The sequence below is a fragment of the Aegilops tauschii genome, chromosome 7, assembly GCF_002575655.3.
Source record: "Aegilops tauschii subsp. strangulata cultivar AL8/78 chromosome 7, Aet v6.0, whole genome shotgun sequence".
In the NCBI taxonomy this organism is placed as follows: domain Eukaryota; kingdom Viridiplantae; phylum Streptophyta; class Magnoliopsida; order Poales; family Poaceae; genus Aegilops; species Aegilops tauschii.
Window position 1 is genome coordinate 375,658,893 of NC_053041.3, and position 26,965 is coordinate 375,685,857.

The 26,965-nt window shown below is 45.6% G+C and overlaps 1 protein-coding gene across 2 annotated transcripts; it reads right to left on the reverse strand.

The window, feature by feature from the left end:
- Window positions 1–9,112: 9,112 nt before the first annotated feature.
- Window positions 9,113–18,328, reverse strand: LOC109771872 (uncharacterized). Of its 2 annotated transcripts, XR_002234944.4 has the most exons (10): window positions 18,111–18,317; window positions 17,784–18,030; window positions 15,822–15,971; window positions 15,063–15,120; window positions 14,802–14,894; window positions 10,385–10,417; window positions 9,913–10,004; window positions 9,726–9,785; window positions 9,316–9,641; window positions 9,113–9,241 (listed from the first exon to the last, which is right to left on the reverse strand). XR_002234944.4 is itself a non-coding variant. In XM_020330564.4 (9 exons), exons 1-9 carry the CDS (start codon window positions 18,224–18,226, stop codon window positions 9,390–9,392), a joined length of 1,101 nt encoding a protein of 366 aa, XP_020186153.1. In that variant the 5' UTR covers window positions 18,227–18,328; the 3' UTR covers window positions 9,113–9,389. The 2 variants fall into 2 exon arrangements, 1 of the variants encoding a protein (XP_020186153.1); XM_020330564.4 differs by having other exon boundaries at window positions 9,113–9,641; window positions 18,111–18,328.
- Window positions 18,329–26,965: the final 8,637 nt, after the last annotated feature.

Consider the following 26,965-nt stretch of genomic DNA (forward strand, 5'->3'; position numbering starts at 1 on the left):
GTCCCCGACCGCCACTCATAAGGAATACAATCAATAAATAAATCATGCTCCGACTTCATCACATAACGATTCACCATAAGTGCATGCTACGGGACTCACAAACTTTAACACAAGTATTTCTCAAATTCACAACTACTTACTAGCATGACTCTAATATCACCATCTTCATATCTCAAAACAATCATAAGGAATCAAACTTCTCATAGTATTCAATGCACTTCATATGAAAGTTTTTATTATATCCCTCTTGGATGCCTATCATATTAGGACTACTTTATAACCAAAGAAAATTACCATGTTGTTCAAAAGACTCTCAAAATAATATAAGTGAAGTATGAGAGTTCATCAATTTCTATATAATAAAACCACCGCCGTGCTCTAAAAAGATATAAGTGAAGCACTAGAGCAAAATTGCCTAGCTCAAAAGATATAAGTGAAGCACATAGAGCATTCTAATAAATCACGATTCATGTGTGTCTCTCCCAAAAGGTGTGTACATCAAGGATGATTGTGGCAAACTAAAAAGCAAAGACTCAAATCATACAAGATGCTCCAAGCAAAACACATATCATGTGGTGAATAAAAATATAGCCTCAAGTAAAGTTACCGATAAACGAATACGAAAGAGGGGATGCCTTCCCGGGGCATCCCCAAGCTTAGGCTCTTTGGCCTCCTTGAACCTCCTTGAATATTACCTTGGCGTGCCTTGGGCATCCCCAAGCTTAGGCTCTTTGGCCTCCTTGAATATTACCTTGGGGTGCCTTGGGCATCCCCAAGCTTAGGCTCTTGCCACTCCTTACTCCATAGTCCATCAAATCCTTACCCAAAACTTGAAAAGTTCACAACAGAAAACTTCAACAGAAAATCTCGTAAGCTCCGTTAGTATAAGAAAATAAATCACCACTTTTGGTATTGTTGTGAACTCATTCTTTATTTATATTGGTGTAATATATACTGTATTCCAGCTTTTCCATGGTTCATACCCCTCGATACTAGCCATAGATGCATCAAAATAAGCAAACAACACGCGAAAAAAGAATCTGTCAAAAACAGAACAGTCTGTAGCAATCTGAATATTTCGAATACTTCTATAACTCTAAAAATCCTGAGAAATTAGGAAGTCCTAGGTAATTTGTCTATTAATCATCTGCAAAAAGAATCAACTAAAAAAGCACTCTCCAGCAAAAAATGAGAATTTTTATCGTGAGCGCAAAATTTTATGTTTTTCAGCAAGATCAAATTAACTATCATTGTAGGCTATCCCAAAGGTCTTACTTGGCACAAACACTAATTAAAACACAAAACCACATCTAAACAGAGGCTAGATGAAATATTTATTGCAAAACAGGACCTAAAAAGCAAGAACAAAAATAAAATTGGGTTGCCTCGCAACAAGCGCTATTGTTTAACGCCCTTAGCTAGGCATAAAACACGAATAGATCTAAGTATTATCATCTTTGGAATGCAAGTCTTTAATCACACACTTATGACTTTTAGGAGATTCTTTGGTTTTATAAATGATCAAACTCCTAGGCAAGAAATCAAGAGATTCATTCGTGACAATAGTTTCCTTAATAATATCGAGAAAATTGGGGTGAATACTAATTGATTTGAGATCTTCATTGTCTTTACTACAAGATTCACCCTTATTCTTAGGAACATAAGTAAACTTGGCAATCTTGGTAGGAGGAAGATTTTGAGTAGTTTTAACGGAGGAAAAAGCGGAACCCAAGTTGGTAATAGTATCTTCTAGCTTGCCAATTCTAGTAGAATCTTGATCTATCTTTTCATTAACTATTGGTTCCTTTTCCCTAAGGTTCTTGAAGGTAACTCCTACTTTAGATCCATATTGAGTAATCTGATTATGAATCATTTTATCCAAATTTTCAATCAACTCAACGATAGCAATTTTATTCTCAATAATATCAAGTCTTTGCATCACATGCTCCAAAGTTAAAGCAGTACCGTTAACCAAAAGAGATGGGGAGCCTAACAAATCTATCATAGCATTATAAGAATCAAAAGTATGGCTCCCCAAGAAATTTCCTCATGTAATGGTATCTAGAACATATCTATTCCAAGGAGTAACGCCTACATAGAAATTACGAAGAAGCACAGCAGTAGATTGTTTTTGAGTAGATCTGTTTTGAGCATTGCAAATTCTATACCAAGCATCTTTCAAATTTTCTCATTCCCTTTGTTTGAAGTTGAGGACTTCATTATCACGAGTACTCACGATAATGGGAGGACTAGCCATGAAGCCACGATAATGGCATTTAAACACACGGGCACACAAAAAGCAAACGAAGAAGACAAACGGAAGAGGGGCAAAGAAAAGGCGAATCTTTTCGAAAATCGTTTTTAGAAGTGGGGCAGAGGAAAACGAGAGGCGAATGGCAAATAATGTAATGCGAGGGATGAGAGTTTATGATGGGTACTTGGTATGTCTTGGCTTGGCATAGATCTCCCCGGCAACGGCGCCAGAAATCCTTCCTACTACCTCTTGAGCTTGCATTGGTTTTTCCCTTGAAGAGGAAAGGATGATGCAATAAAGTAGAGTAAGTATTTCCCTCAGCTTTTGAGAACCAAAGAATCAATCCAGTAGGAGACAACGCAACAAGCCACCGAATACCTGCACAAACAAACACCAACCTTGCACCCAACGCGATAAAGCGGTTGTCAATCCCTTCACGGTTATTTGCAACGTGAGATCTGATAAAGATGGATAAACGGTAAAGTAATATTTTTGGTATTTTTGGTTTATGAAACGGAAAGTAAAAGATTGCAAAGAAAGTAAATCGGAAACTGAAATTGTAGATCGAAAACTTATATGATGGAAAATAGACCCTGGGGTCATAGGTTTCCCTAGAGGCTTCTCTCAAGATAGAAAATATTACGGTGGGTGAACAAATTACTGCCGAGCAATTGATAGAAAAGTGCAAAGTTATGATGATATCTAAGACAATGATCATGAATATAGGCATCACGTCTGTGTCAAGTAGACCAAAACGATTCTGCATCTACTACTATTACTCCACACATCGACCGCTATCCAGCATGCATCTAGAGTATTAAGTTCATAAAGAACGGAGTAACGCCTTAAGCAAGGTGACATGATATAGAGGAATTAACTCAAACAATATGATGAAAACCCCATCTTTTTATCCTCGATGGCAACAATACAATATGTGTCGGTTCCCCTTCTGTCACTAGGATCGAGCACCGCAAGATTGAACCCAAAGCTAAGCACTTCTCCCATTGCAAGAAAAACCAATCTAGTTGGCCAAACCAAATCGATAGTTCGAAGAGACTTGCAAAGATATCAAATCATGCATAAAAGAATTCAGAGAAGATTCAAATAATATTCATAGATAAGCTAATCATATATCCACAATTCATTGGATCTCGGAAAACACACCGCAAAAGAGTATTACATCGAATAGATCTCCGAGAACATCGAGAAGAACTTTGTATTGAGAATCAAAGCGAGAGAGAGAAGAAGCCATCTAGCTACTAGCTATGGACCCGTAGGTCTGTGGTAAACTACTCACGCTTCATCGGAGAGGCAATGGTGTTGATGTAGAAGCCCTCCGTGATCGAATCCCCCTCCGGCAGGATGCCGAAAAAGGCCCCAAGATGGGTTCTCATGGGTACAGAATGTTGCGACAGTGAAAAAGTGGTTTCATGGCTCTCCCGGAAGTTTTGGGGGTATATGAGAATATATATATAGGAGGAAGATCTAGGTCAGGGGGTCACCGAGGGGCCCACAAGGTCGAGGAGCGCGCCCTACCCCCTGGGCACGCCCTCCACCCTTGTGGCCGCCTCGTGGAGTCTCGTGGGTGTCTTCTGGTCCAAGAAAAATCATCGTGAAAGTTTTATTTCGTTTGGTATTCCTTTCCTGCGAAACTTTAAAACAAGAAAAAAAATAGAAACTGGCACTGGGCTCTAGGTTAATAGGGTAGTCCCAAAAATCATATAAAATAACATATAAAACATCCAAAACAGATAATATAATAGCATGGAACAATCAAAAATTATAGATACGTTGGAGACGTATCAGGGGCTCAGGCTCCTCTCGGCAGATCGAACATAGGGCCCTGCGGGCCTTGAGCTCAAGCGATGAGAGCGCAGAGCGATCCACCGCCGCCCTCCCAACGGCATCCGCCTGGATCTTCTTCTCCCCGGCGTCCAGCTGAGCGTTGACCTCGGAGACATGCTTCGCGTGGGATTCCTGGGCGTCAGTCACCTGGCGCTTCAAGGCCTCCAAGCGCTCGCTTTCCTTGGCCTCCTCGGTCGTCACTGCCTCGGGTCCGATTCGCGGGTCGCGAGCCTCGCCTCGCGATCCTTGAGATCGCTCTCCTGCAGCTGGAGCCGCTTCACATCTGCGGCCCGCTCGTCCTGGATCGCCTTCAAGCTGGCCTCCACCTCCGTGCGGCACTTGGTGGCTGCCTCGGCCTCGGCAAACGCGGCCTCGCGAGCCACTTTCGCCTCGACGGCCTCCTGTTCACTCTACGCAATGGCAGCCTTGGTCCGGCTCTGGGAAGCCTGGGAGCCGGCGTCAAGCTGGTACCATCCGACTGTGAGCTCCAAGCGCTCCCTGGCGAGGCGCCCCTCGGCGTCCCGGAGGTCTGCCCCAAGCCAATCAAGTGCGGCTTGAGCGTCAGCCAGAGCCCCGCGCCGGGGCAAGGTGCCATAGCTCACCAACGCGCGGGTGCAGCCTAGGACCGGCGCCCCGACGCCCGGGGCCACCATGGCCGAAAGAGTCGCCGAGTCCTCCCCCGTCTTCACGCCCGTGCTCGCGGCGGGCTCAGTGCGGGGCGCACTCCCATCCCCTGGAAGCGACCCCTGGGGCCGGTAGGCGGCGGAAGGGACGGTCAGCACCCTCCCCTCCTGTGGCTCCGGAGGGCTGCTGGGCGCTTCTGCTGAGCTCGGGCGCCCCGTTCTGGTGCATGGGGCGCAAGATCTTCCCGCGCCGCCCGAGGCTCAGGTCGGGCGACGACGCCTCTTCAGGACAGGAGGTGTCTTCAGCCCAGCCGTCTTCTTCTTCTTCGCCTCCGGGTCGTCGCCCGGGCACCTGCATCGGCATGAGGTCAGCTAGAGCCGCGCCAAGTCACGGGCGCTAGGCGCAAGAGTGATCCCAAGAAACTTACTCGTCGTGCGCGTTCCACTTCCGCTTCTTCTCAGCGGCGGACGATTCACCGCCGCCACCCTCGTGCGTCACCCCGGCACCATCCGAGGGGGGGTTGGCCTCCTGCGGGCCCAGTTGAGCGTCCATCCTTGGCGGGGGTCTTGGGAGGCCCTTGGAGGGACTCGGCCAACGTGGGTGCGACCACGGCCTCGCCGGAATTGCCCCCACCATGGGTGCCTGGTCGGCCGTGGTGCTGGCCCCGCTCTCCCTGCCGCTTCGGCAGCGCGGGAACGCCGCCTGGGGCCGCTCACCCACATCGTCGTCGTCGTCTTCCTCGAAGTCGCGAAGGCGGTGGTGTGGTGGCGCTCGACTGATGCCATCCTTCTCCTCCGTCTTCTCCGAGCCCTCGCCACTGTTGTCTTCGCTGGAGGACAGCACCATGATAGAAGGGTTCCTGCGAGGGCCGCCTCGCCCGGTCAACACAAGCCCCCATTCATCGAAGGCGGGCATCACCGCGGCCAGCTCTGCCTTCTCCTCATAGCTGTACAGCGGGGATGCGGCCTCAGGAGGGTCCTCAGGGACGAAGCTGAGCAAGGACCCCGGGGCCCCATTCAGCTCTTCGGCCGTTAGGCCGGCGACGTGCAACCTCATCGGATCCTCCGCACCATCGAGCTGCCACGTGAGTTGCGCGTGCGCCTGGAACGGAGCAATGCGCTGCCCCAGGAACTCCTTGACGATCATCGCCCCCGACAGATTTGCGACCCCGTGCGCAGCAATCCGCTCCATGACAGGCTCCACTCGTGGGTCGGTAAGCCTCTTATGGCCCCACTCGAGGCTCTGCTAAGGCTGGGCCGCGGGGATCGTCAGGAGCGGATTGATCTGGCACGCGTCCATGAAGATCTAGCGCTGTCGATAGCCCTCCGCCTTCTTCCAGGCCTTCAGGTGGCCGCCCCCGCTCTTTACATCGACGAAGGAAACGCACGCAGAGCGTTGATCCTGGGCGGAGAACCTCTGGCTGAAGAAGTGGCGGAAGAGCGCCACCGAGGGCCTCATGCCCATGAAGGCCTCACAATCGTGTTAAATCGGCAACGTATTTTGACCTCCGTAGATATTGATTTCCTGATAAACCAAAAACAAGCATAAAACAGGAACTAACACGGGGCCTTAGTTCATAAAAATAATGTAAAATGGTATAAAAATATATAGAAATGATAATATAAAAACATAAAACAACCAAAAATTATAGATACGTTTGAAAAGTATCAGTCGGCAACTCGTCCTCCGTGGCGGCCCGATGCCGCCTTGTCCGCTCTCTGCTATTTATGGCGAGGCGGCAGCGCGAGCAGTGGCACCTGACACCGCCAGCATCGGCCCCTGCTACGAGCCGCTGGGTGTTGGTGCCCGCACCCCCCCCCCCTCCCCCCAGCCCGCCGGCGCGGCAGCGGCCGAGGATGTCAATGCGACGCTCCGCCTCGCAATCTGGCGGTCTTACACCTCGGCGGAGACGGAAGCCCGCCGCCGACGTCGCAAGAACACCTCAGCTCTCCGCCGCGCGCTCGAGGCATCGGCGAAGGTGGTGCGGCATAAGGAGGTAGCAGCGGAGAGAGCCACCCGGGTCACAGCGGAGCAGAACCGTGCCACCCCCTTAGCTCGTCCTCGTCCTCCGGCTCAAACGATGACAGCGGCATGACGAACAACAACTCATGGCCCATCGCAGAGGCGTACGCCGTGGACAGCCTCCGAGACCCCAAGGGGAAGCGACCGACGAGGGAATGGTGAGCGCCAGCCGCTCATGTATGTTTATATTCAAGTTTTTTTATGTTTATTTAGGTAAAATTTGAATTGTTTCGACTGTTTCAAATGAACAATGTGGATGTCCGATGTCAGAAATGCTAAATTTTATGCTATATCGTATGACCGACATACTTTGCATGTGTTTGTATGGAATAGGGTTAGGACACTTTGGGTGGTGGTTGTGGAGGGAGGAAAATGGCAATTGTCCAGGCAGTGCCCGCGGGCATGGGCCTTTGGCGGTGGAATTTGCGAGTTCCGATTTAAGTTTTTGGCTTTTGCTGCACTTGTGGGCTTCATCGTGTCTAGAGTCGACTAATGTCCACGTAACTGTAACTTACCAGCTCATGAGTTGGCTCACGTGGGTATGGGGTGGTGGGCGAACATCTGGCCATCTAGCTTAGGGCATCAACAACCGGAAGTATCAAAATCCGCCACTCAAAGGTATGTGGATGTATCCGAACGCGCCCGTGGATGGTGACTGGATAGCACACTAAAATTCTTTCCACAACCAGATACCTCAACTACGAAACCTCAAATCCATACAATTACATGCAATGTTAAATTTAATCTAAGCGAAGCTCGTCCAGCTTCACCGTCTACATGTCCGACGGCCAGCAGCACCCCTCGAAGTGTTGTTCTGGTTGGCGGCGAGGTAGAGTAGGAGATGGAACACGCATCGGCTCAAGGGACTCGAGGCGCCACCGTCTCTCATGCCTTACTCTTCCTCATTGGAGCTCGTGCCTTGCACGTCGCCGGTGGATGTGAAGTCGATGATAGATCCGTCTTGATCAGAGTCGGCCACGTCCACCACGATGTTGTGGTGCGAGGGGTTACCGGGCACCATACGCGGCACCGGAGAGCGCGACTCCGCCTTGCCAACATCTGTCGCGAGGGCTGTCGCGGCCTTGTGCGCCTGCTGCCTCGCACGGCGGGCACACCGCGCCATACTTGTGTCCGACGAGGGCCATTCATTCAGCCCCGCCCCGGCACGCCAATGAAGGGGTTACGCATCCAGGACGGCGTTCAAATGCAGACAGACCGCACTGCCTCCAGTGAGTTGGCGGCGACACGCCCAGATCCATGCGCCATTTGGGCGGACGCAATGGATTTCCGCCGAATGGAGTCCGAGCGCCGCCGTCGAGCGGACTCCTCCCAGGACCGGCAGAGCGCAAGGTGGATGGTCATCACCTCCTCGGGGCCGCGTGAAACGAGCTCCGGGTCAACGGATCGGTAGGTGTACGACTCGAATCCGCTAGCCGTCATGCCGGAGAAGGCAGGAGATCTCCGGACAAGAGCTTGGCGAACAGGAGTGGACTGAAGAGGAGTGGAGTGGAGTGGAATGCGGGTAGGGTTTCGTCAGGAGTGCGGACAAGGCCCAATTTATGTGGGCTTGGATGGGCCACAGTGGGCCGAATCCAACATGGTGAGCGCATCCGGGCGTCCTATATCCGCCCTACATATGTGCTATATATGAGGAGTGTTTGTCAGTCCGGGCATTTGAGCCTGATTTGAAGTGCCCGGTTGGATGGTAATTTTTCGTCCGGATACTGATCGAGCAGCCCACTTGGGCGTTTGGCACGGGTATGAGAAGCCCGGTCGGACTTCCCACCTGTTGTAATTGGTGCTGTAGTCGCTGATTGTGCAGCTACTAGCTAATTGAAATGCATGATGTCCACGTAAGAAAAAGGACAAAATAACTTGCACAATTCCCTTTTTTTAGTGTTTATTTATATTTATGACCTCGGATAAAGACAAAATACCCGCACAATGTCCCCTTTTTAGTGTTTATGTAAATATCACGCTAATCAGCTGCAATTTTGTAACTTGGGAAACAAGAATTGGATTGTCATGAGGCACCAAGCGAAGTCTAGAGCTGAATTGTGTCTTTGTGTTAGTCGTGAAGGACAGTAACGATAGCACAGCCCATGCACGGCTTCGACCGGTGCTTTCGTCTTTTACGTTCTCCTCCCCCTGGTCACCGCTTCACTTGCAAGATGAATGCACATGAAAATCACAAACGAAACATGATCATACTTTTCCAAATGGCCAATCATTGGTAGAATCCAGATCCGTAGAGAAATCTTGCCACCGACTCTGAACGAAATTCCAGAGTAAAACCATTGCAGAAGTAAATAGAGTAGGACGACATGCAAACTGTGAACATGTAAAACTGACATCGGAACACACGAATAAAAGGCTGCAGTGAAATATTGCCATCAAGAGTATGCTGGCATCGTGAGCGATATACTTGCATTACACAAGTCTTGCAGGCTGCCGTCAAAATCTCCCCAGTCGCCTAGCCTCCTTTGCATTTGGCGCCTGGATAACTAATGTCAGGTCAATTACCATATCAACCTAAGCCAACTCAACATCACATGAATTAAGCTCGAAACCTCAAATGCTGCTGCTGTTTTCAGTGACACCCTCCTATCTAAAAAGGGTTCCCTTCGGTACTTGAACAGGCTGATCATTCTTTACGCTTCTGCAGGGAGAACGTGCTGCCATGGCCTGTTTGCGTGCTGGGTGGCATCGCGCTGGTCACAGAAGGCAGGCCGAACGTATCGCCCTCTTCTTGGGGTCCTGCTTCCTCAACTTCTTCTGCCTGTTGGTTCCCTCCTTTCGGGCTGCTGGACTGGCTTATGTGCTTGTATATCTGGAGAGACTGGGCTATCATAGATGATGGGTTGCCAGCGTCGCTTGGAAGAAGCATTGTCGTGGTCTACATTTCATAATGAAACATCAGTACTTTGCCAAACACCATAAGGATTCATGAATCAGGGAAATGAAACTTAAAATATCTCACGTTCTTGGCCAGAGCAGCAAATGCTGTGATGTACTGTTCAGCAATTCTCAGTTTTGCAGCCTGACAGGAGAGAATGAACACAACATGAGCAGCAAAACCTTACTGTTTTGATAGACAACTTCTCCATAAGCAATTGTAATGCCAATTAAATGCGATATTAAAAATGGGAGTTGGCAAATCGTGATACCTCAGCACTGCCTTCAGCTCTCATGGACTCTGAGACCATTCTAATCCCTTCGGCGGTAGCTTGTGACTTGGAGAGAATCGCTTCAGCCTCACCTGATGTTTATTACCAAAAATAAATGAGCCCAAATGGCACACAAACTCCCCTTCAGAAAAAAAAATACAAAACAAAATGTTTCAATCTAACCAAAACAATCCACACTAGCAGCCCAATCTTCAAATGAGCAAGATGATGGAAAAGATAAATAGAATAAAGTGGATGCATGATGTGAGCACAATTATGACAACTTTATCAGGTGCATGGGGACCATATCTGAAGAAGAGGTTAGCACGACAAATGGGGAGATGGGCAAGTTTGAAAGCAAGGAGGGTGATGGCAGAACAAATAGCACAAACAGAACCAATGCATGCTACACAAATCAAAAGATCACGTTGTCATTGCAGCATAGAAATGATAAGGTTTGAATTGAACATACCCTTTGCGCGGTTTGCCTGATCCAACATAGCCCCTGTTAAGAATAAATGGTAAGTGTCAAACATAAAGGCCCAGCTTTTAGTAAAATTTCATATAGGTCATACTACTAGATGATCATGTTACCTGAGCCGCTAGTCCTCCTTGGGATCAGAGCAGTTGGTTGTATAAACTAAGGTATTCAGGATTCTAACACTATTATTGTATGAGCGCTGCTATGCACACAACGCTGTGCGGACGATTTGTGCACGACAGCGCATATCAGTTCATCCATGCATACCATCAAAGTGCAGTAGACGACTGGATTGCCTATCGTGCCACGCTGTCGTGCAGGCATGCATTGTCCGCACAGCAATTTTTTTATTGCATAGTGCTCGCATGACCTGTCCCTACTTCATAAATGTTGGGGCCCTCATCGGTCCTATACGGTCATGGCGTCAGCAGACTTTCCTGGACTGGGTGCGAGGCCATATGATCTGCTGACGAGTCGTACCAACGAAGCCAACGGCCCAATTTATTGGCTGCTGCCAATTGTCCACATCAGTTTCTTTATTCTACTCTTACAATCAGCCTGCGCCCGAAACAAGAATTCAGGATCCTTATTGGGTCCGTTCGGATTTTCTGTCATACTTTGACTATCTATTTGACTAAAAATATGAGATGTATATTATAAAATCTATACTATTAGATATTTGTTCGAAAGAGCTTTTCTACGGTATAATTATTGTGACATATAGTTCATATTTTATTAGTCAAATTTTATGATCAAAATGTAAGGGGCCCAATAAACCCCGACACAGGAAGTAGCTCATCGAAAACCTCAAATGGTTTTCTTGACATCATCGTCAGCTTTGAATCTACTTATTTGCCCACAGAGATTCCATAGAGACCGTTTCGTGAGTGGCACTTTCTCCACTGCTCCGAAGAACTCTCCAATAATGTTGTACACCTTACTAATGTTGATGTTATTCTTCCTCGAATTCCTAATTAGGTCCCTTGTGTACACATCAATGTGCTTGTGAGATGGCCCATGCATCATCTCCCTGCATATTGGTGTCAGGATGTGATTGTGCTTCACTCGGTGCTCCGTTATGTACCATCAATTGTCGACCGTGCATAGCAGCCTAATCATCGCTGGGCATTCACACCGGCGGGACCTTGTGTTCTCACGCAATGGTTTCCCCTGTTTCTTTAACCAAGATCCTGATTAGTTACACCCCTATTTTCAGAAATGGGCACAAATATGCATAAATAGGGACTTACCAAGTACTCGCAAACAAGATCCTAATTGTATCGGCGTGGAGAGGCCTCGGAGACACAGCGATAGTATCACTAACTAAGCTTTTCAACCTCATTTTTCGGGCAAACAAGATGCCGGGAGAATTGAGGCGGAGTATATTAGTAGCAATCTTCAAGAAAAAGGGGGACATTCAAAGTTGTACTATTTACCGTGGAATTAAGCTGATGACCATAAAATGAAGCTATGGGAGAGTCATTGAGCGCCGCTTAAGAGGAATGACAAGCGTGACCAAAAATCTGTTTAATTTCATGCCTGAGAGGTCGACCATGGAAGCCATTTTCTTGGTATGACAACTTATGGAGATACAGGAAGCGAAAGGACCTGCATATGGTGTTCATTGACTTGGAGAAGGCCTACGATAAGATACCGGAAATGTCATGTGGTGGGCCTTGGAGAAACAAAGTCCCAACAAAGTACTCCCTCTATAAACTAATATAAGACCGTTTATATTAGCCTACAGAGGGAGTACATTACACTCATCAAGGACATGTACGATAATGTTGTGACAAGCGTTCGAACAAGTGATGGCTAAACTGATAACTTTCCGATTAAAATAGGACTGCACCAAGGGTCAGCTTTGAGCCCTTATCTTTTTGCCTTGGTGATGGATGAGGTCACAAGGGATATACAAGGAGATATCCCATGGTGTATGCTCTTTGCGGATGATGTGGTGCTAGTCGATGATAGTCGGACTGGGGTTAATAGAAAGTTAAGCTTTGGAGACAAACTTTGGAATCAAAAGGTTTAAAGCTTAGTAGAACTAAAACTGAGTACAAGAGGTGTGGTTTCAGTACTACTAGGCACAGGGAGGAGGTTAGCCTTGATGGGCAGGTGGTACCTCATAAGGACACCTTTCGATATTTGGGTCAATGTTGCAGAAGGATGGTAATATCGATGAAGATGTAAGCCATCGAATCAAAGCGGATGGATGAAGCGGCGCCTAGCTTCTGGCGTTCTCTGTGACAAGAGAGTGCCACAAAAGCTAAAAGGCAGGTTCTATAGGACGGCGATTCGACCCGCAATGTTGTATTGCATTGAGTGTTGGCCGACTAAAAGGCGACATGTTCAACAGTTGAGTGTAGCGGAAATGCGCATGTTGAGATGGATGTGTGGCCACACAAGAAAGGATCGGGTCCGGAATGATGATATACATGATAGAGTTGGGGTAGCAGCGATTAAAGAGAAGCTTGTCCTACATCGTCTAAGATGGTTTGGGCATGAACAACGCAGACCTCCAGAAGCTCCAGTGCATAGCGAATGGTTAAAGTGTGCTAATAAGGTCAAGAGAGGTCAGGGTAGACCAAACTCAACATGGGAGGAATCTGTAAGGAGAGATCTGAAGGACTGGAATATCACCAAAGAACTAGCCATGGACAGGGGTGCGTTTATCATTCACGTGCCATAACCATGAGTTGGTTTCAAGATCTAATGGGTTTCAGCTCTAGCCTACCCCAACTTGTTTGGGACTAAACTCTTCTCGCACCAGATACCAAACCCATGTTCCCAGAAATATAGGTTATAGAAGTCACACGCCTCTGTGAGCGAGTCTAAGGTGGCACTCAACTCTGGTTTATTCACTTCGTTTCCAGGGTTGTCTACAAAGCCTTTGATGTTTTTTTTCTAGAACCCTCATCCTGCTAGGTTATGGTGCTCTTTCAAGTGGGTTACTACCAACTCTAACCCTGTGGTAAACAAATGGAAGCTTATTTAGCGACCGACCACATCTCAACGACAAGTACCAACGACATGCTAATATGCTTATTCCTAGCAAATCCAAGTATGACATGTATACACGCCACTGTGCATCATTGACCACTTAATACATACTAAGCCAAGAAACTGATTGTTTGATCCCAAAAAAGGCCACTGACTGTCTTTAAAATGCCCAGTGTCAGTTCAGCAATCTGTCGGTACCTTCAGAAATAATCTTTCCTACTTGGTTAACACACACCGTCTCACGGATTCAATCTACTTGTAAATATGAATGAACAATTCATTTGCGACCCCCCATCATGCTCAGTGGCATACATAATACACACTGCGCCGTACCGATTTCCAACCTGTTCTATCTGCTCCTAAAACAGTCAGGGATTCCACACTAGCACTTACTCTCCCCCAAGTCAGAATTACGAACTGCGAATTTGTTACATTCTGGTAGTTGTTTAGCTCTTAATCCACCCCGGCGCCTGGGGATCCGGCTTGATGGCAGATTCACCGGACTCGGCGGGCGCCCTGTTTTTGCTGTTAGCATCATCCGCTTCCAACTCGCCGCCTTGCAAATCCACCGCGAGGGACGACTCCGGAACGCCTCCTACAAGCCTGCTACCCACTTCGCTTCTTGCATTCTGATCCGACCCCGACTGCTGCACTCCGTTGGGGAAGATTGGCAGACTGCAACGGCGAATGGCGCAGATCAGCTCACACAAGTGGGGGCGACAAATTCACAAGATCATATAGCTATACGCTTACTGGCACCGGATCCACATGAAAATCACAGCAGCGGCGCCATCCATTGTTGTAGGTGCGGCGAGCCCTTCCATCCTCTCCCCCTCTTCAGCACCTGCAGTCTTCCTCGGAAAGGTGGAATTCTGTATGCAGTGCGTCCAAAAAAAAATCTGTACCATCGTACAGCTACAAGTCAACCTCTGTACCCCGGTCCACCTGCCAGCCTCCCGTCTAAGTTGTGGGTCCTGCCCCACGTGCGCTACGAAATGTACGGAGCGCCCTCTACGTCGCGAAGAACTCGTACCTATACGACTACAACGCGTACAGTCAATGCACGAATATCTGCCACTCGCGCAAATCTCATGTAATGAAGGCGGCAGCGGTCCATCGAGCAACTCGTTCGGTCAGGATAATGGGACTATATGCCGATATGAACCATATTGCCGCGTCCCAACTTTTATTATTATTTTCAAGCAACCCAACTTAAAATATCACAATCCATCACTGCTACTAAAATAGGTTAACATAGACATCACTAACACTAAAGCACTTGGGATGAATTAATGTGGTTAAGCTACAATAAAGGCGGATTCCATCTCATATGTATCCCCTTTTCAGATGAATTATTAGAGAAAATACCAATTTGAACAAAGATAAAAGATCATGTGCTACTCACCTTCTGACTGGAGAATTTGAGCACGCTTTCTCCTTTCTGCCTCTGCTTGCATCTCCATAGCATTCTTCACGCCCGGTGGAGGAGAAATGTCCCCTGCAAAGTCGGTTTAGAAATATCAGAAATTTAACAGATATAAAAATCTAATAGGTCAAAAACAGGAAAAGGTACTGATCTCAGACGAAAGTAATATGCAGAATCGGTTTAGAAACACCAGAAATTAAACAGATATAACTGTAATATGTCAAAAACAGAAAAACATACTGATCTCATAACGAAGACACTTCAAGCCCCAGTCTGTCGAAGCCTCATTTATGGACCTCTGTCAAAAAAGAATTTCAGAAGGTACCACGTATAACTGTGCTGAAGTATGATAAGGAGATGGAAATAGTGAATCCAATTACATTAGAAGAAAAAGAGCACATGACTTTGTAAGATTAAGTTGCTTCTTGGTTAAGTTGGCTAGTTAAAAGGGGCATGATTTTAAGATACAACTACTTCATGACAGACATTCAGTGACAGTGATCCACATAAAAAGGCAATCAATTTTCAAAGGAATTGTACAATTATTCTTCAGAGAAGAGCTTTATATACAGAACTGGTAAATACAAACTAGGATGTTGATGCTGAAAACTCAGATGCAATAAAGTTATTTTACCTTTCAGGCTTTCTAAAGTAAAGACCCTACTGTTTTTGCAACTGCTCTTTATATTCCATGTTTATATTTGTAAGTTAATTGCTCGCTCTTGCAAAAATTATTTAATACATAAACCAACATTTATTTTGCCATCAGAGCAATGTAAACAACCACACTTAACAAAGTCTAGCTATTCTGAATAGATGAGATGAGAACAAGGATTTGTTGGTATATAGATGATGTACAGACCATAGTATTACAGTTAATATAAGAACACTGCCCATTACTTTAATTACTTATAATAACTTGTAGGTGCTGTTCTCTGCAACAGTTGCCTTGATATAGAAAGAAAAACAAATAGCTCAGATGCGAACAAAATGTCATACCACGATCTTCTCATTCAATGTGTCTCTCTCTTCAAAAGTCTTGTCCAAGGTTATCTTTCCAAGCTCACTTCTCATAGTTGTCTGCGCAAGTTGAATGACTGCAAAAATGGGATTCTCCACGCCATATGAAGCACGGTAGGGATCAACAATCTGCGAAGTTCAAAAACATAAAGATAAGAATTAATACTAAGGACTTGTCAATTGCCAGCAACAGTCTCTGATTTCCAGAACGCTGACAGTAGAAATGCAAATCCCCACACACTTCACAAAGTAAATAATCAAAACACAAATACTTGCTATATATCTTAAGTTCTTAACAAGAGAATGGAGAAATGTTCCTTTTTTTAGTTAACTTGCAGATACATAAATTAGACTAGTAAAAATGACAAGAATGCTCAATATGAACCTGTACAGTGGAAAGAACATAAACAGACATAACTAATTAATCAACTGTGACGAAGTTATCTGAAAGTGTCAGATATCCTCAACACAGATAAAGCAAGCTTGCTAACTTTTACGATCAAACAGAACATATACATACCCAGGAAATACAAATCTAACTAGCAATTACGCCATTCATCACAGTAGCCATCCAACCTGAACCATTTCAACAGCATTGAATCAAAAAAAAAAAAACTAAGTGTGGTCCCATGAAGCCTGTGAATATTACATGACAAGGAAATGAACAGTACATGTACAAATGCAACTCATTGCAATGGAGCTTTACCATCTATATCCCCAAACAATCTAAACAGGATATACCCCAAACCTGTGAAATGCTCAACAATGGACCTACAAATTACCAAGAGAGCACCTAAGTCGATTATTATTACAAATGTATGCACCCTCTGCCAATGAAATTTGAACAGCAGCATATCCACACACTTGCTTTTACAGTCAATTGTTACTGCTGTGGCCCTAGGTCAGACCCTAACACTTTTGTGCACCACAAGTCCAGAGCCTTGTTCATTATGGACCCTCATCACCTACCAGATGCACATAAGCCAGATTAACATGGACAGCAGACAAGGTATGGAAGAATGATACAAGTGCCAACATACGAGTCAAAACTAGAAGCGGTATGGAACAACATTGGTTGATATCATGTAACTGACAGGGGATTATATGATGAGGCCATGCATCATCTTAACTTTGCTAATGCTACAGTCATTGAAAGTGAGCCCATGCATTGATCACGTTAAACATAGGCCATGGCATCTACAGCTCAATGCAATCAGGAGGAGCATGCTATACCCATCCTCAAGTCCTACAGAAGTAGATCAACCTGCACCAACTGGACACCCGGTGCCACAATAAACCCCAATATCCCCACAGAACTAGAGCAACCTGCACCAACTGGACACGCAGTACCACAATAAACCCCAATATCCCATGCTGATAAATACGGAAAAAGAATACTAACTATGGGATATCTTTTCTGTCCTAATACAAGGCAAGCTGACTCTGTGAATGTTTCACAGGTGGATAACTAAGGTGAACAGAAATCTTGAGTTTGCTCAGGAAGTGGCCACAAGAGGAGTAACTTACAAATATAAGCATCACACACGAAATCTGTTTTAACAACCAGATGAATTGTCCTAAACTCCAAATCAAGTATTATCTACCCGTCTTCACACTTCCAGCTTGGTTCTCCAGAGTAATTTCCATTGTGACAGAACTTCCGGATTGGAGTATCAAACCACCACCAACAGCAGCAATACAGCATGAACTTGAGTCTATAAAAATCGATCATTGAGGCGCATTTCTAAGACCAGATGATCTGTCCTAATTCAATGCGATGGTGGCTCATGACAACATATAACACGAAACTTCTACCGAAACACGCCGCATTCATCCACCATCTCCCCTAGACGACCGGAAAAGCACCAGACCCCTAGAAGTAACAGCAGAAATGCAGCCTCCCTAGTGAGGACCAAAAGGCAAGGCGAGAACGAGGTATACCTTGACGTAGAGGACGCCGTCGATCTGGATGACCACGTTATCCTTGGTGATAGCGGACTGGTCGGGGATGGGGATGGCTTCCTCCTTGAGAGAGTGCACGTAGGCGATGCGGTCGACGAGGGGGACGAGTCCGTGGATCCCGGAGTCGAGCGTCTTGAGGTACTTGCCGAAGCGCTCAATCACGAAGGCCTTCTTCTCCGGCACGATGCTCACGCCCCAGTTCACCGGCGTGCTCAGCGCGTCGAACCTGATACCACCACACGGCGAACGTCAGACCGCTAGAAGATTCCGGAACGCGGAAGGAAGTGCTAGGGATTTAAGCGTTACCGTGAAACCTCGTCACGGGCGTAGTAGCGGGACATGGAGCGGGCGCCGCCGAGCTGGCGGGGAAGGAGGAGGAGCTGCCGCGCGGGGGCGGCGGATCGGCGGAGGAGAGTCGCCATCGTGAGAAATCGGAAGGGAAGAAAGTGCTGGGCTTTTCGGGCGACTCGGGTAGACGGAAGGAAATGTGGGGTTTTCCTCCCGTGATTTAGGCGAGTCGATACTCTTCTCTGCTCTCTTTTTCTTATTTATTTATTTATTTTCTTTTCCATCACAAAAATAATACCATTAGAAACTTCAAATACTATTCTTTCGGGCTAATCTATATCTATATTTATATCTATACCAATATAAAAAGATCCAAAGGGGCAGATCCAATTAATCTCGGCCATCAAATCATGTCAATCCAACGACCTAGACTGCTTCAATGTCGAGCGCTCAACGCGTTTAGCGTGCAATGAATTTCATGCCAAATATAGTGCTAATCACATAATAACACGCAAATAATATCCTACTTAATATCCGCATGCACTTAATGTACTTCTAAATTAACGTGCATTGCACGTACACATTGACTAGTTACTAAACAGTATTATAACGCAGTTAGCTAGGAGCGTTCACAGCGATCTAACGCTCTACACCATACGATTAGCTCACTCAATGATCTAGATCCTCCCGTCGTCCCACCGTGTCCCCTAAGCGTTTTCTACCGCTTCCACCCGGAGCATTCCGGCCGGCCCAAAACGTTAATGGGCTGCTACTCCGAGGACCGATCTGGGTGCCCTCTTGTTCACTCCAAGCTAATGTTGCGATCTTGGATTGATCGGATCTCTCGTTCCTGCGAACAATCCCTCCAGAAACCGACGACGTCACCCCTCCCCGATCTTCACTTCGATTGAAGGCGCCCGTCTGCAATCCTATCCTGAGCAGCGGCGCCAACCGGGATACACCTGCTCCGACGCCATAGGCGCACTGCCGTCCCGCGTGTCTGTGCTTCCTCCACACCTATTCCCCAGTCGAAGGTAACATCCAGCGGACATGGAGACACATCTCCTCTTCTCCCTTAATTCCATATGGTGCACCACCGAACGCAACTTTGAGCGATAACGCTGACCGCCACACGCCAATTTGCCCGACGGCAGAACGAGATGGCAGATGCTCTTCCGCAGACCTGCTCGCTCCTCGATCTGGTCTAGATTAGGTTCAAGGCAAGAGCCCCCAAAGGAGGCCATGGAGATGTCGCCATTGTTTTAGAGTCTGCGCACTGCAGCATCTACCTTCTCCGCCTTCTACCGCCGCGTAAGCATCCTCTCCTTCCTCTTCCCTGTTGGATACTTTTTTTTCTTTGGCTGCTCAGAATCGAATTGTAGACCATGTGGCAGCAACAGGAACATAATGGCTTTGGTTCTGATAAATTTTACGCTATGTAGCACAACAGCCGCAGCTGCTACGAGAGGACGCTCCGCCATGATCACTCTTTGTACCACTTTTTTCCCTCGCTATATAAGCTCCTCGAAGGTTGAGGTTATGAAGCCTTGTTTTCTTAACTTTTTGCTATGATTGGTTCAGGGCTTCAAGCCCTGCTTAGCATTGGAAATACACTTAACACCACGGGAATGGTCTGTTATGAGTGCTTTAACAAATCCTTCAGATAGTTAGCCTGGTTGTTGTGATCTTATTGTGGTGCCATTTATGTTTTCCCTACAAAAAAAGGTGTCAGTTATGTTTGGTTTTCATATAAATCACATTTTGCTATCATTCAAAAAAATCCGTTTTGTGCTCGTACCGCTCATGAAGCGGCAGGGATGCCAATATTTTTCATGCTAGACAGGTTATCCACAATGAGTGTTTATTCACTTGTCATTGCACGAGAAAGTGGAAAGGTAATAGGGATGCCCAGTCCTGAAATGAAAATAGTAATAATAATAAATTCCTTGAAAAGTGTTGGTATGGAAGGCACATGTGGATACGGCTAGCCATGGATTGTGAAAGAATGGTGGAAAGGAAATAAACTTTATTTTCTATTTAGGAACCGCCTATAATGTGTTTAGCATGGAAGATATTGGAAATTCTCGGTCGTTTTTATTGACAGGAAAAGCATGCCTCTCAAAATAATTTTATCTCTCTGTTTTAAACCCTAAGCTCTGACACCTCTACAAATCTCTGCTTCTCTTTGTGAATGTGTTGGTGAACGTAGTAATTTCAAAAAAATTCCTACGCACACGCAAGATCATGGTGATGCATAGCAACGAGAGGGGAGAGTGTCGTCCACGTACCCTCGTAGACCGTAAGCGGAAGCGTTATGAGAACGCGGTTGATGTAGTCGTACGTCTTCACGATCCGATCGATCCAAGTACCGAACGCACGGCAACTCCGAGTTCAGCACACGTTCAGCTCGGTGACGTCCCACGAACTCACGATCCAGCAGAGCTTCGCGGGAGAGTTCCGTCAGCACGATGGCGTGATGACGGTGATGATGATGCTACCGACGCAGGGCTTCGCCTAAGCACTGCTACGATATGACCGAGGTGGATTATGGTGGAGGGGGGCACCGCACACGGCTAAAAGATCAACTGATCAACTTGTGTGTCTATGGGGTGCCCCCCTCCTTCGTATATAAAGGAGTGGAGGAGGGGGAGGGGACGGCCCTCCTAGGCGCGTCCCAAGGGGAGTCCTATTCCCACCGGGAGTAGGACTCCAACCCTTCCAAGAGTAGGATTAGGAGAGAGGGAATGAGGAGAGAGGGGAAGGAAAGGGGGGCGCCGCCCCCCCCCCTCCTTGTCCAATTCGGACTAGAGGGGGGGGGGCGCGGCCTGCCCTGGCCGCCCCTCCTCTTCTCCACTAAGGCCCAATAGGCCCATTACACTCCCCGGGGGGTTCCGGTAACCCCCCGATACTCCGGTATTTGTCCGAACTTGCCCGGAACCCTTCCGAAGTCCAAACATAGTCATCCAATATATCGATCTTTATGTCTCGACCATTTCGAGACTCCTCGTCATGTCCATAACCATATCTGTGACTCCGAACTACCTTTGGTACATCAAAACACATAAACTCATATTACCGATCGTCATCGAACGTTAAGCATGCGGACCCTACGGGTTCGAGAACTATGTAGACATGACCGAGACTCGTCTCCGGGCAATAACCAATAGCGGAACCTAGATGCTCATATTGGCTCCTACATATTCTACGAAGATCTTTATCGGTCAAACCGCATAATAACATACGTTGTTCCCTTTGTCATCGGTATGTTACTTGCCCGAGATTCGATCGTCGGTATCTCAATACCTAGTTCAATCTCGTTACCGGCAAGTCTCTTTACTCGTTTCGTAATACATCATCCCGCAACTAACTTATTAGTTGCACTGCTTGCAAGGCTTATAGTGATGTGCATTTCCGAGAGGGCCCAGAGATACCTCTCCGACAATCGGAGTGACAAATCCTAATCTCGATCTATGCCAACTCAACAAGTACCATCGGAGACACCTGTAGAGCACCTTTATAATCACCCAGTTACGTTGTGACGTTTGGTAGCACACAAAGTGTTCCTCCAGTATTCGGGAGTTGCATAATCTCATAGTCATAGGAACATGTATGAGTCATGAAGAAAGCAATAGCAATATACTAAACGATCGAATGCTAAGCTAACGGAATGGGTCAAAGTTAATCACATCATTCTCTAATGATGTGATCCCGTTAATCAAATGACAGCTCATGTCTATGGCTAGGAAACTTAACCATCTTTGATTCAAGAAGCTAGTCAAGTAGAGGCATACTAGTGACACTTAGTTTGTCTATATATTCACACATGTACTAAGTTTCCGGTTAATACAATTCTAGCATGAATAATAAACATTTATCATGATATAAGGAAATATAAATAACAACTTTATTATTGCCTCTAGGGCATATTTCCTTCAGTCTCCCACTTGCACTAGAGTCAATAATCTAGATTACATTGTAATGATTCTAACACCCATGGAGTCTTGGTGCTGATCATGTTTTTCTCGTGAGAGAGGCTTAGTCAACAGGTTTGCAACATTCAGATCCGTATGTATCTTGCAAATCTCTATGTCTCCCTCCTTGACTTGGTCGCGGATGGAATTGAAGCGTCTCTTGATGTGCTTGGTTCTCTTGTGAAATCTGGATTCCTTTGCCATGGCAATTGCACCAGTATTGTCACAAAAGATTTTCATTGGACCGGATGCACTAGGTATGACACCTAGATCGGATATGAACTCCTTCATCTAGACTCCTTCATTTGCTGCTTCCGAATCAGCTATGTATTCCGCTTCACACGTAGATCCCGCCGCGACGCTTTGCTTAGAACTGCACCAACTGACAGCTCCACCGTTCAATATAAATACGTATCCGGTTTGTGACTTAGAGTCATCTGGATCAGTGTCAAAGCTTGCATCAACGTAACCATTTGCGACGAGCTCTTTGTCACCTCCATAAACGAGAAACATATCCTTAGTCCTTTTCAGGTATTTCAGGATGTTCTTGACCGTTGTCCAGTGATCCACTCCTGGATTACTTTGGTACCTCCGTGCTAAACTAATAGCAAGGCACACATCAGATCTAGTACACAGCATTGCATACATGATAGAGCCTATGGCTGAAGCATAGGGAACATCTTTCATTTTCTCTCTATCTTCTGCAGTGGTCGGGCATTGAGTCTGACTCAACCTCACACCTTGTAACACAGGCAAGAACCCTTTCTTTGCTTGATCCATTTTGAACTTCTTCAAAACTTTATCAAGGTATGTGCTTTGTGAAAGTCCAATTAGGCGTCTTGAACTATCTCTATAGATCTTGATGCCCAATATATAAGCAGCTTCACCGAGGTCTTTCATTGAAAAACTCTTATTCGAGTATCCTTTTATGCTATCCAGAAATTCTATATCATTTACAATCAACAATATGTCATCCACATATAATATTAGAAATGCTACAGAGCTCCCACTCACTTTCTTGTAAATACATGCTTCTCCAAAAGTCTGTATAAAACCATATGCTTTGATCACACTATCAAAACGTTTAGTCCAACTCCGAGATGCTTGCACCAGTCCATAGATGAATCGCTGGAGCTTGCACACTTTGTTAGCATCCTTTGGATCGATAAAACCTTCAGGTTGCATCATATACAACTCTTCTTCCAGAAATCCATTCAGGAATGCAGTCTTTACATCCATTTGCCAAATTTCATAATCATAAAATGCGGAAATTGCTAACATGATTCGGACGGACTTAAGCATCGCTACGGGTGAGAAAGTCTCATCATAGTCAACTCCTTGAACTTGTCAAAAACCTTTTGCAACAAGTCGAGCTTTGTAGACAGTAACATTACCGTCAGTGTCAGTCTTCTTCTTGAAGATCCATTTATTCTCTATGGCTTGCCAATCATCGGGCAAGTCAACCAAAGTCCACACTTTGTTCTCATAACATGGATCCCATCTCAGATTTCATGGCCTCAAGCCATTTTGCGGAATCTGGGCTCATCATCGCTTCCTCATAGTTCGTAGGTTCGTCATGGTCAAGTAACATGACCTCCAGAACAGGATTACTGTACCACTCTGGTGCGGATCTTACACCGGTTGACCTGCGAGGTTCAGTAATAACTTGATCTGAAGTTACATGATCATCATCATTAGCTTCCTCACTAATTGGTGTAGGAGTCACAGGAACAGATTTCTGTGATGAACTACTTTCCAATAAGGGAGCAGGTACAGTTACCTCATCAAGTTCTACTTTCCTCCCACTCACTTCTTTCGAGAGAAACTCCTTCTCTGGAAAGGATCCATTCTTAGCAACAAATGTCTTGCCTTTGGATCTGTGATAGAAGGTGTACCCAACAGTCTCCTTTGGGTATCCTATGAAGATACATTTCTCCGATTTGGGTTCGAGCTTATCAGGTTGAAGCTTTTTCACATAAGCATCGCAACCCCAAACTTTAAGAAATGACAACTTTGGTTTCTTGCCAAACCACAGTTCATAAGGCGTCCTCTCAACGGATTTAGATGGTGCCCTATTTAACGTGAATGCAGCTGTCTCTAAAGCATAACCCCAAAACGATAGCGGTAAATCAGTAAGAGACATCATAGATCGCACCATATATAGTAAAGTACGATTACGACGTTCGGACACACCATTACGCTATGGTGTTCCGGGTGGCGTGAGTTGCGAAACTATTCCGCATTGTTTCAAATGAAGACCAAACTCGTAACTCAAATATTCTCCTCCACGATCAGATCGTAGAAACTTTATTTTCTTGTTACGATGATTTTCCACTTCACTCTGAAATTCTTTGAAATTTTCAAATGTTTCAGACTTATGTTTCATCAAGTAGATATACCCATATCTGCTTAAATCATCTGTGAAGGTGAGAAAATAAAGATACCCGCCGCGAGCCTCAACATTCATTGGACCACATACATCAGTATGTATGATTTCCAACAAATCTGTTGTTCGCTCCATTGTTCCGGAGAACGGCGTTTTAGTCATCTTGCCCATGAGGCATGATTCACAAGTACCAAGTGATTCATAATCAAGTGATTCCAAAAGTCCATCAGAATGGAGTTTCTTCATGCGCTTTACACCAATATGACCTAAACGGCAGTGCCACAAATAAGTTGCACTATCATTATCAACTCTGCATCTTTTGGCTTCAATATTATGAATATGTGTATCACTACTATCGAGATTCATCAAAAATAGACCACTCTTCAAGGGTGCATGACCATAAAAGATATTATTCATATAAATAGAACAACCATTATTCTCAGATTTAAATGAATAACCGTCTCGCATCAAACAAGATCCAGATATAATGTTCATGCTCAACGCTGGTACCAAATAACAATTATTCAGGTCTAAAACTAATCCCGAAGGTAGATGTAGAGGTAGCATGCCGACCGCGATCACATCGACTTTGGAACCATTTCCCACGCGCATCGACACCTCGTCCTTAGCCAATCTTCGCTTAATCCGTAGTCCCTGTTTCGAGTTGCAAATATTAGCAACAGAACCGGTATCAAATACCCAGGTGCTACTGCGAGCATTAGTAAGGTACACATCAATAACATGTATATCACATATACCTTTGTTCACCTTGCCATCCTTCTTATCCGCCAAATACTTGGGGCAGTTCCACTTCCAGTGACCAGTCCCTTTGCAGTAGAAGCACTCAGTCTTAGGCTTAGGTCCAGACTTGGGCTTCTTCACTTGAGCAGCAACTTGCTTGCCGTTCTTCTTGAAGTTTTCCTTCTTCCCTTTACCCTTTTTCTTGAAACTGGTGGTCTTGTTGACCATCAACACTTGATGCTCCTTCTTGATTTCTACCTCCGCAGCCTTTAGCATTGCGAAGAGCTCGGGAATTGTCTTATCCATCCCTTGCATATTATAGTTCATCAAGAAGCTCTTGTAGCTTGGTGGCAGTGATTGAAGAATTCTGTCAATGACACTATCATCCGGAAGATTAACTCCCAGTTGAATCAAGTGATTGTTATACCTAGACATTTTGAGTATATGCTCACTGACAGAACTATTCTCCTCCATCTTGCAGCTGTAGAACTTATTGGAGACTTCATATCTCTCAATCCGGGCATTTGCTTGAAATATTAACTTCAACTCTTGGAACATCGCATATGCTCCATGACGTTCAAAACATCGTTGAAGTCCCGGTTCTAAGCCGTAAAGCATGGCACACTGAACTATCGAGTAGTCAGCAGCTTTGCTCTGTCAAACGTTCATAACATCTGGCGTTGCTCCTGCAGCGGGTTTGGCACCTAGCGGTGCTTCCAGGATGTAATTCTTCTGTGCAGCAATGAGGATAATCCTCAAGTTACGAACCTAGTCCGTGTAATTGCTACCATCATCTTTCAACTTTGCTTTCTCAAGGAACGCATTAAAATTCAACGGAACAACAACACGGCCATCTATCTACAACAACATAGACATGCAAAATACTATCAGCTACTAAGATCATGATAAATTAAAGTTCAATTAATCAAATTACTTAAGAACTCCCACTTAGTTAGACATCCCTCTAATCTTCTAAGTGATCACGTGATCCATATCAACTAAACCATGTTCGATCATCACGTGAGATGGAGTAGTTTTCAATGGTGAACATCACTATGTTGATCATATCTACTATATGATTCACGCTCGACCTTTCAGTCTTAGTGTTCCGAGGCCATATCTGCATATGCTAGGCTCGTCAAGTTTAACCCAAGTATTCTGCGTGTGCAAAACTGGCTTGCACCTGTTGTATGTGAACGTAGAGCTTATCACACCCGATCATCACGTGGTGTCTCGGCACGACGAACTTTCGCAACGGTGCATACTCAGGGAGAACACTTATACCTTGTAATTTAGTGAGAGATCATCTTATAATGCTACCGTCGGACTAAGAAAAATAAGATGCATAAAAGATAAACATCACATGCAATCAATATAAGTGATATGATATGGCCATCATCATCTTGTGCCTTTGATCTCCATCTCCAAAGCACCGTCATGATCACCATCGTCACTGGCGCGACACCTTGATCTCCATCATAGCATCGTTGTCGTCTCGCCAACTATTGCTTCTACGACTATCTCTACCGCTAGTGATAAAGTAAAGCAATTACATGGTGATTGCATTTCATACAATAAAGCGACAACCATATGGCTCCAGTCAGTTGCCGATAACTTGGTTACAAAACATGATCATCTCATACAATAAAATTTAGCATCATGTCTTGACCATATCACATCACAACATGCCCTGCAAAAACAAGTTAGACGTCCTCTAATTTGTTGTTGCAAGTTTTACGTGGCTGCTACGGGCCGAGCAAGAACCGTTCTTACCT